This window comes from Pinus tabuliformis, chromosome Q (assembly GCF_031772625.1).
Source record: "Pinus tabuliformis cultivar Carrire ecotype Pingquan chromosome Q, CPIR1, whole genome shotgun sequence".
NCBI lineage: Eukaryota > Viridiplantae > Streptophyta > Pinopsida > Pinales > Pinaceae > Pinus > Pinus tabuliformis.
In genome coordinates this window covers 985,069,754-985,078,322 of record NC_142296.1, presented here as the reverse complement: position 1 = coordinate 985,078,322, position 8,569 = coordinate 985,069,754, and the positions used below count along the sequence as shown (strand labels likewise).

Sequence of the window (8,569 nt, the reverse complement as noted above, 5' to 3'; positions counted from 1 at the left end):
AGTTCAACTTCTACACAACTTCATTATAAATCTTATATGGAAATTATACTTTCATACAAATTGCAAATTAATATATGAAATGGATAATTAATTGTCAACTAAGTGGCAAATTGCAAATTAATATATGAAATGGATAATTAATTTTCAACTAAAGGGCAAATTGCAAATTAATATATGAAATGGATAATTAATTTTCAACTAAGGGGCAATGAGTTGCATAAATTTTGGTGGATAGTAACCACTAGTAAGTTGCACATTTACTCTCTGATGGGGTGAGAACCTTGGAGCACATGGCCACCTAGTCCCATGATCGTTAACAGTTGGTGTGCCGACAAAGGACTAGCCTCCCGGTCCTTTCATCTGACCTGGTGTAACAGGAGGTGTAATTGCAATCGTGTGAACCCTAGTCTTGTCTCGACAAATGTGGCTAGTGAAAGTTTAAGAAGTGGTATGGCTCAACAAGACGACATTTGCATTTGTGTTTCATTCCTGTGTTGAGCTCTTGGTCGGTACTCTGTAAGAAAGTGCAAGAGTTGACAATGGGCTTTCAGAGCCGGGTGTTGACATGCGATCTTCCCATGCGACTCTTGGCTGTGTGAATTCATTATTGTTTTGCTCCAAAGGCACCTCGAGTTTTATTGCACTTGCATAGTGCTATTGTGGGTAATTGGGGGAACTTGGTATTTATGTCTTTGATGGATTTTGGAAGGTGCGAGTAGTTGATTCGTTGGAGGTGTCTGGAGGAAAAAATATACAACATATGAGCTCTGGAGGTGGTGTTGTTGGGGGTGGCAGTGGTTGTGCGATGAATTCTTCATTTTTGGTGCTTGGCCTGAAAATTGGCGTGTCTAGTTGTTTTGTGGGCGTTTCTCTATGTGCAGTGGAGATAGAGGACCCACCTTTCCGGTGTATTCAACATCGACATTTTGGTGTGGGCTACGCAAGGCTTCTTGGGGAGCGTCGACCTAGTGTGAGTTTCACACGCCTTCTCCTTCTCAAGTAGCTCGCGTTCTCGCTGGGGTGCTCAATTGGTGGTGAGGTGGTAGTCGGGTTGTAGCAAGTGGTCGTCTGCGGAGAATTGTGGGTGAAGGGAGATTTGGTCTTTGGGTGTGGAGGTTTAAGAAAGTTTTAGTGGGTCGGTCTCTGAACACTGTTGAGGGATTTGCTCTCCTCGATTGTTCACTATGCAACCTTCCTCGCATCGTGGGCGCTCCCCCCTGCCAAACCAGGTTCTGCAGGTTGCGAGGACCAGGCGAGGTTGGCTCCTTCAGAATATTTGGAAATGGTGGCAGTCGGGGCACACCAGGGTGGCAAGACTATTGGTTGCTCCTGCCTTTCGAGTATTGGAACACGAAGCGGTCATGGTGGCAGAAAGCAGGCTTCCCGTGGAGGTGGGAGGTCTCAGCAACCTCAGAGAAGTGGTGGTGTGTGACGAGGTGGAACAACTAGTCGGGGGTCTGGTCGGTGTGCAACTCCCAACCTGCAGGTAATTCAACATTGTTGTCTGGAGAATTGTCGAGAATTAATTCAATCTCTGTTAAATCGGGTGGAGTCGGCTGAACAGGTTTGAAGGGAGGAGCATGTTGAGTTGGTGGCCACCTTGGACGGGATGCACTACTTTCAGTGCCAGGTCAAACAGCGAGTGGTGGTGGTTTGGCGAGGCCAAAACCACCTTGTAGAAAAAGTGGAAAAGCTAGAGACTTGGTTAGCGGACTTTGAAGGGCGCATCCACTGCAACTTTCGCCCTCCACCACCTCTAGGAACTACTATGGATAACCCAACTTCCATTATGTCGGATGACTAGTATGCTATCAATTGGTTTTTTATGTATTGTCTGTCTTTTGGTGACTTTGGCCCTATCGTTTATAGATATTGTCCTTAGCCTCCTTTTTGTATTTTTGTCAGCTGCTACAAACATTGGTCAACAAACTCGGTCGGGGTGAGACCACTTGCTTTTTGTTCTCCTGGATGTACATTTTTTTTACCATATGAATAAAATATCCACTCACAAAAAATTTGCACATTTCCATTTTTTCTCATAAAGAAAACATAGATAATGGTGTGTATTTATTTACATCTTATTCCTATCTATTTTTTATGCAAATACTTTCTTAAATTATGGTGGGTAGTAACTGATAGTAACTATGTTATTTGCATGAGTATGAGCTATTTTCAAATATTTTAATTTTGCTTGGTTTTCATATCAAGCTTAACAATGAAAAGTCACTCCACAAATAAATAAAATTCATGGGATAAATATTGTAACTGCATCCAAAAATTATGGCAGAAAAATCTGATGCAATTATCCACATGGCACAAAGGCTACAATAAAACTTTTAAATTATGCTCTAACCAAATATTTAAAAAATATTTTTTTAATAATATTAAAAAATAAATATTTGCTTTTCAAAATTAGATATTATAAATTGCATTGTTGAATATTAAACTCTGTAAAAACTGCTCTAAACGACTACAAACCCTACTATAACCATAAACTAATTAAGATTTGTTTCAATCCTTAAGTAAACTTAAACCAATTTGGCATATATTTAGGAACTAAAATGCTTACACCAATTTGGCATTTTAATCTATTTAGGATTTAAAATGATTCCACTGTTACGATGAAAGCATCCCAAAACACATCAACCCCTTGCATTCTTAATATCTAATACGATCAACAGCAAGAATCCCACGAAGCACACCAACCCCTTGCATTCTTAATATCTAATAAGATCAACAGCAATGTAAACATTTTCTGGGATTCAAAATCCATCTCAGGTCTGTAATATGCCCTATTCGTTTTCTTTTAGCTTAAATTTATCCACAGGGAAGGTGATTCCAAATCATGAAGTAGCTGAGCAGAACTGATAGCTATCACAAATTGTTGTTCAAGCAAAAATTTCAATCAGTTTAAAGTTTATATAGCAAGGCAATTCTGCTGTTTATTGCTGAATGCAGTTCGTGTTGCTCAACAATATGTTAATAAGAATTTCACAGATTGAAGAGACCTTGAGAGATTGAAGTAGCAAGGAATCATGACTTAAGATGTGGTTGGCGGTTGGCTATTTCTTTGCTCCATGTGGTTGTAATCAGTAACTTTGAACGAGTTAAAAGAAACTTTAATATTATCATGTTTGTATGCTAAGTGTTACATTCACTGAAAGAGAGTTCTTTTTAGTTTAATGATTAAAAATGATTTGTAGGATGGTAAAGGTGAAAATCACTTTTTATTTGTATTATGATCTTTCGGTCGTCATGTTTCTCACCATAATCAAACGAATTTAGTCACCAGAGGAGCGATCAGAAATCCCCATTCTTTTCCCCCTGTTTCGTTCGACTCATGAATAGGTTCCGCGAACAATAATGTGGAATTCATGACAAACCTTTGGGTGAAAAACCATTCTACTATTTGATTGGAGTAAATATAAAGACCAATTAACTCAATCATGGTCAAAATTATTTACCTATATCATATGTTACATTTAGCCTCCATGTTCTCTGATAGAAATCCTTTGAGATGAAACCTAAAATATTCTTCAGCGTTAAAATTCAGGTTGAAAAAGAACCTTTTCTTTGTAACATAGCATACCAAACAGTGTGATTCCTTGCTCAATTGTGTTTCCATATTTAGACACTGCTGTTTCCTAGGCTCAGCTTGAACCATATAAATATCGTGTCCCTCAATGGGAATTGCAATGTGGCTTTGCACTTGTTGGAAATTCTGCAATGTTGTTGCGGGGAGCTAAGTCCTTTCTCGGTGGTCTTATTTTTCCCACTTTATATGTTATTGAAAATCTATTTTCCCTACCCTTGCCCTTATATTTAGTAGGCAGGCTACACAACAGTAATTGAATTCCACCAATGAAACTAACCTTTTGCTCAGTTTCAGACTAGTAGCTAGTCCAAGCCTTTTATCACATCTGATCATCATCAAACACAATTGATTATGTTTGAAACAAACATCGTAGGAGCCAAACATCCTGCATTTAATTTCAAGTAACCTTAGTTGAAACTTGGAGTTTTGAAAGTAATAGTCCATAGGTGCCAACCAGAAAACTGAAAAATCTTTCGGTATACCATTCTCTAAATTCAAAAGAACTCCTCTGCCTTCTAAAATTTCATTCAATTCCAATGTGTATGGTTTGGCTCTAGCTTCATGCGATACGTGTCTCATTCAAGATGTATTAATCTAATACAGGCAGAATCAGCCAAACATGAAAGATCAATGCTACAAAATGAATCTCTTTCTATTCTCTTCTGTATCTATATTGCTCTCAACATGTCTAAACAGTGGATGAAATAATAGTAACACTGCATTGAAGTTTTGTCAATCTACATAGAGGATTATTGCCAACCTCATGCTTGGATACATTTCATGTCCATGATTAATTAATTATTGTCATTAATATTTCAAGCAACCTTAGAGTTTTGAAAGTAGTAGTCCAGAGGTGCATTTATCATAAGAACCAGATCCAACAGGAAACTGAAAAGTCTTTCAGCATTCCATTTGCTAAATTCCAAATAACTTCTCTATGTTTTAAAATCTCATTCAATTCCAAATGTGTATTGCTCAATTCTAGCTTCATGCGATACGTGACTCATTTAAGAAGTATTAAATCTAACACAGCCACAATCAGCCAAGCTTGAAAGATCAATGCCACAATATGAGTTTCTTTCTATTATTATCTGTATCTTCATCGCTGAATGTATCGCTCTCGACATATCTAAACAGTAGATGTAATAACAACAATATTGCTTTGAAGTTTCTTTCAATCTACATAGAGAATTATGGACAATAAAAAGCAGATAAAGTGGCACAACATATGCCTTTGAAGTTTGAACTCATAAATTATAAACTCATTGAATAATGGGTTTATTCAAATTTTTTTGGGTAGAGTTGCACCTAAATTCCAACCATTACACATTCAGTTAGCGAGAATTAACACACAATGCCAATCAAAAGACCAATTTGAATGAACCAGTATTCTGACCTAATTAATGAAACGAAAAATGAATTACGTTTATTTACTACAGCAAACCAGACTAAGACTCAATATATAGTTTATCATTAGGGCTTCACAATTTGGAATTTCCCCATGGAAATGATGTAAGACCTTGGCTTTCAAAAATAAGCTGGTAAGAAACAAGAAGAAATGATGTAAGACCCTGGCTTTCAAAAATAAGCTGGTAAGAAACAAGGAGTTATGATTAGAATGATAATTGATATATACACAGGACAATGGTAGTGAATGTCTCACTAAATGAAAAAATAATTGGTATTGCGAAATCTTATGGTGCAGACTAGAGAAGCCAAGAATTAGTGAGCTGGGTATCGGGAGTTGGACCAAAGCATTTTGCTCTTGTCAAAGAGAAACTAGTACAATATCCAAAGGTTGAAACAATCTGCGTTGTCTTCAAAATATAACAAGCACTTACTCCAACACCTCTACCTTGAATGAGCAAACCCCAAACAGCTGTGCGGCCCTGCTGATCTGTACTATGCCTTCCATTCCCATTACAGGACACATTTTCTTCTTCACTTTCAGGAGAGATATCTTGATTCAACTTTTGTACAAGAATCACCGCATCAGGAGATATATCTCTCAGAGAATTTCTGATCTTAGCCCAACTGTCGACCTTTCCAAACATATCCACATAATCCCTTTGTTTCTTCAAACTTGCTGCAGGAGATTTTCTGTCAAATACATAGTGTAGAAAGGGGGCTTCCTGAATATGCTTGACAATCTGCTCGACCAAGCAATAAAACAAAGAGCAAAAGTAAGAATTTCACCAGCGGGGCATATACAAAAAGATGATCTTCCAAACTTATAAAAATATGAAATTCCTAACTTTCATCAGATTCTATCCGCAAAAAAAGACACATCAATACAATTGCATCAAAAAGGAGAAACCTAACAAGAATCAAGAAGATTGCAGCAAATACTTCCAAAAGGTACAAAATATTAGATTTTGATTTATGGTTACTACCGTACCTCGGTTACTGAATCTCTCATCCATTCTTCGAGCTTCTCAGAAGTGACTGGGGGACAGGTTTTCATTTCCTCGGCACAGGTTAGCCCATCTACACATATGGGCAACAAGCTCATTTTGCAGTTTTCCTTTTTCCATGTTTGAAATCCAGTTGCATTGGTGGTTAACACATAGGGTTTGGCGCTTGAAATACTATTCTTACATGAAATTACAGAGATGGGTACGCTTTGTTTTACATTAGAAGACAAGCTCGCAGGCTTAGCCACAGAACTCTCAACAAAAGCGTTGGCTCCGCTTTGCAGTGCCTTGGTCATCATTGGAACTCTTGCAAGCGTCAATTACTAGGATTTGCAGGTTAGGAAACGTTTTCTGGCAACCACAAAGTTATACGGAGAGATTGCAGATAAACCAAATTGGCCAAACTAGTCACTAAAATGGATTTCGGGTTCCTTTTGAGGACCTTCCCACCAAAAGCTTTCAAAGACCAATTTTTTTCCTACGCGAGAGCCGAAGCAGGGAAGCGCTGGCCTGTAAATAGGAATTATCAGGATAACCGATGACGTGTGCGCTACCTCGTTTTCCATGTGATTCATTGTGCCACGTGAATTACACATCCTACCATGAGCGGCACCCGCTCGGCAAGCGCTATTTCATGGACTATAGCATCATTAATGTGGCCTGACATGGGGCCGATTTAAGACATTACAACACGCCGCGGGGTGATGAGAGAGAAAAAAAAAAGAGCGACGTGTTGTAATGTCTTAAATCGGCCCCATGTCAGGCCACATTAATGATGCTATAGTCCATGAAATAACACTTGCCCGCTCTGCCTCGTTCCTAGGACAGTCTACGTGTGCTTACAAGTAGCAGGCGAGACACATCGCTAAATTATTTGATTACGTGTCTTACAACTGATCATGTAGAGACATTGTCGGGTTAATCTACGCTCTTGTCAAAAGTGTCATGTGCAAAATACATTGCAGTGAATGGCAACAGTGACGACATATTTTCAACCTGTCAATAATTATGGCTCCAACCAACGATTGGCATCATGGGGATCCTCTACAGTGAAGCATAACCAAACATTCATAATTTATGTTCAAGAGGGTTTTTTGGTATATTTTTTTGGTCTTGGAATTTATAAGAATCACAAAGCGGAGCGTTAAATTTTCGAGGAGTTGATTTAATATATATGTAATCAAAAATTTATTTTAAAAATAAAAAATAAGATTTAGCTAAAAAAAAAATATGGGATTTTTATAAAAAAAAAAAAAGAGCCAAAATAGTAATTAGTGTGTTATTGTATAGCAAATCAATATGTATCATGTTTAGAATTGAAAATTGATATTAGCCATTGTTACTAAAAAATATGTATAGGAAAGAATTTTATTATTATTTTTACAGTGGGAAAATCTATCGTAACTTAGTGATTAAACAAACAATGAGGACAACCATCATTGACTGCTATCTACAAATGCAAGTTGATTCATCGTCATTATTCGAGGAAAATCACGCCCCCTAGAATTACCTATTGGTGGTCGATAAGAGGGCAGGTTTTCACTCCTGCTAGATGCCTCTGGGTCTTGGTTTGTTAACTTGTTTCTACATAGGAAGCTCTCCAATGACCCTGAGCAAAGACAACTCAAAGCTAGGGGCCAGGCAAGTTTTCGACCGACTCATCAAACCATTGAACACATCTTCATCCTTTGTGCCGTGATTGAGGAGGCACGCCATCGCTCTTTGAAAGTCTATTGTTGTGAAAAGCTTTTGACTCTGTTCCGAGGGAAGCCTTACTCCAAATATTCAAAGATATTGGCATCTCTGTGACCCTAGTGATAGTTATTATGTGCCTATATGAGTTTGTCCTTGGTCGTCTTCACATGGAACATGGGATGTCTGATTTCGTCTTAAGCACAATTGGAGTTAAATAAGGTTGTCTATTGTCACCTACCATGTTTAGTATCTATATTGATGAGTTAGAGGCATTTCTACATGAGCATATCTAGGACACCGATGGTTGCCTTCTTCACCAGGTTCTGATAACTATTCTACTCTTTGCGAACGACGTGGTCCTCCTCTCCTCATCCCCAAAAGGATTACAGAGGCAACTAGACTCCTTAGCTCTGTTTTGTGATCTTCAACAGTTGACGATCAACCTGGGTAAATCCAAGGTTATGATCTTCAATGGGGTGAAGAAAACTTCATAACTTCACTTCCTATTGAGAGGGGAGGAGGTTAAGATCACCAACATGTATACTTACTTGGGGTTGCAATTCTCAAGTCCCCGCTTGAGTTTGTTACTGGTGCTTCATCCTCGCATCAACAAAGGATATGGATCCTTAGCCCTTATCGAGAAATAATGCTTTCAACATCACTTCTAGGACATCTCGTTTAAAATGAGCCTTATGGACACCTTGATCTATCCCACTGTTCTATATGGCTTATAGATTTGGGGACCGTCTTTTGAGTCGAATTAGGTTTCAACTAAGAGAGTTTAGATTCTTCTTCTCCACCGCATCATTAGATGCAAACAAATAGTACCTCAGCACATCATCCTTGTAGAGTTTGGATCTCAACC

The 8,569-nt window shown here is 38.3% G+C and overlaps 1 protein-coding gene across 1 annotated transcript; it reads right to left on the bottom strand.

The window, feature by feature from the left end:
* Nucleotides 1-4,847: 4,847 nt before the first annotated feature.
* LOC149222773 (uncharacterized) lies at nt 4,848-6,579 on the bottom strand. Its single transcript, XM_089385629.1, has 2 exons — nt 5,994-6,579; nt 4,848-5,745 (listed from the first exon to the last, which is right to left on the bottom strand). The coding sequence occupies exons 1-2, from the start codon at nt 6,306-6,308 to the stop codon at nt 5,302-5,304; spliced, it is 759 nt and encodes a 252-aa protein (XP_089241755.1). The 5' UTR covers nt 6,309-6,579; the 3' UTR covers nt 4,848-5,301.
* Nucleotides 6,580-8,569: the final 1,990 nt, after the last annotated feature.

Excerpts from the sequence above, each read along its gene's own strand:
- LOC149222773 (XM_089385629.1), bottom strand. The coding sequence starts at position 6,308 with ATGATGACCAAGGCACTGCAAAGCGGAGCCAACGCTTTTGTTGAGAGT. Across the intron at positions 5,746-5,993 it reads TGAGAGATTCAGTAACCGAG|ATTGTCAAGCATATTCAGGA; the intron begins GTACGGTAGTAA and ends TTGGTCGAGCAG.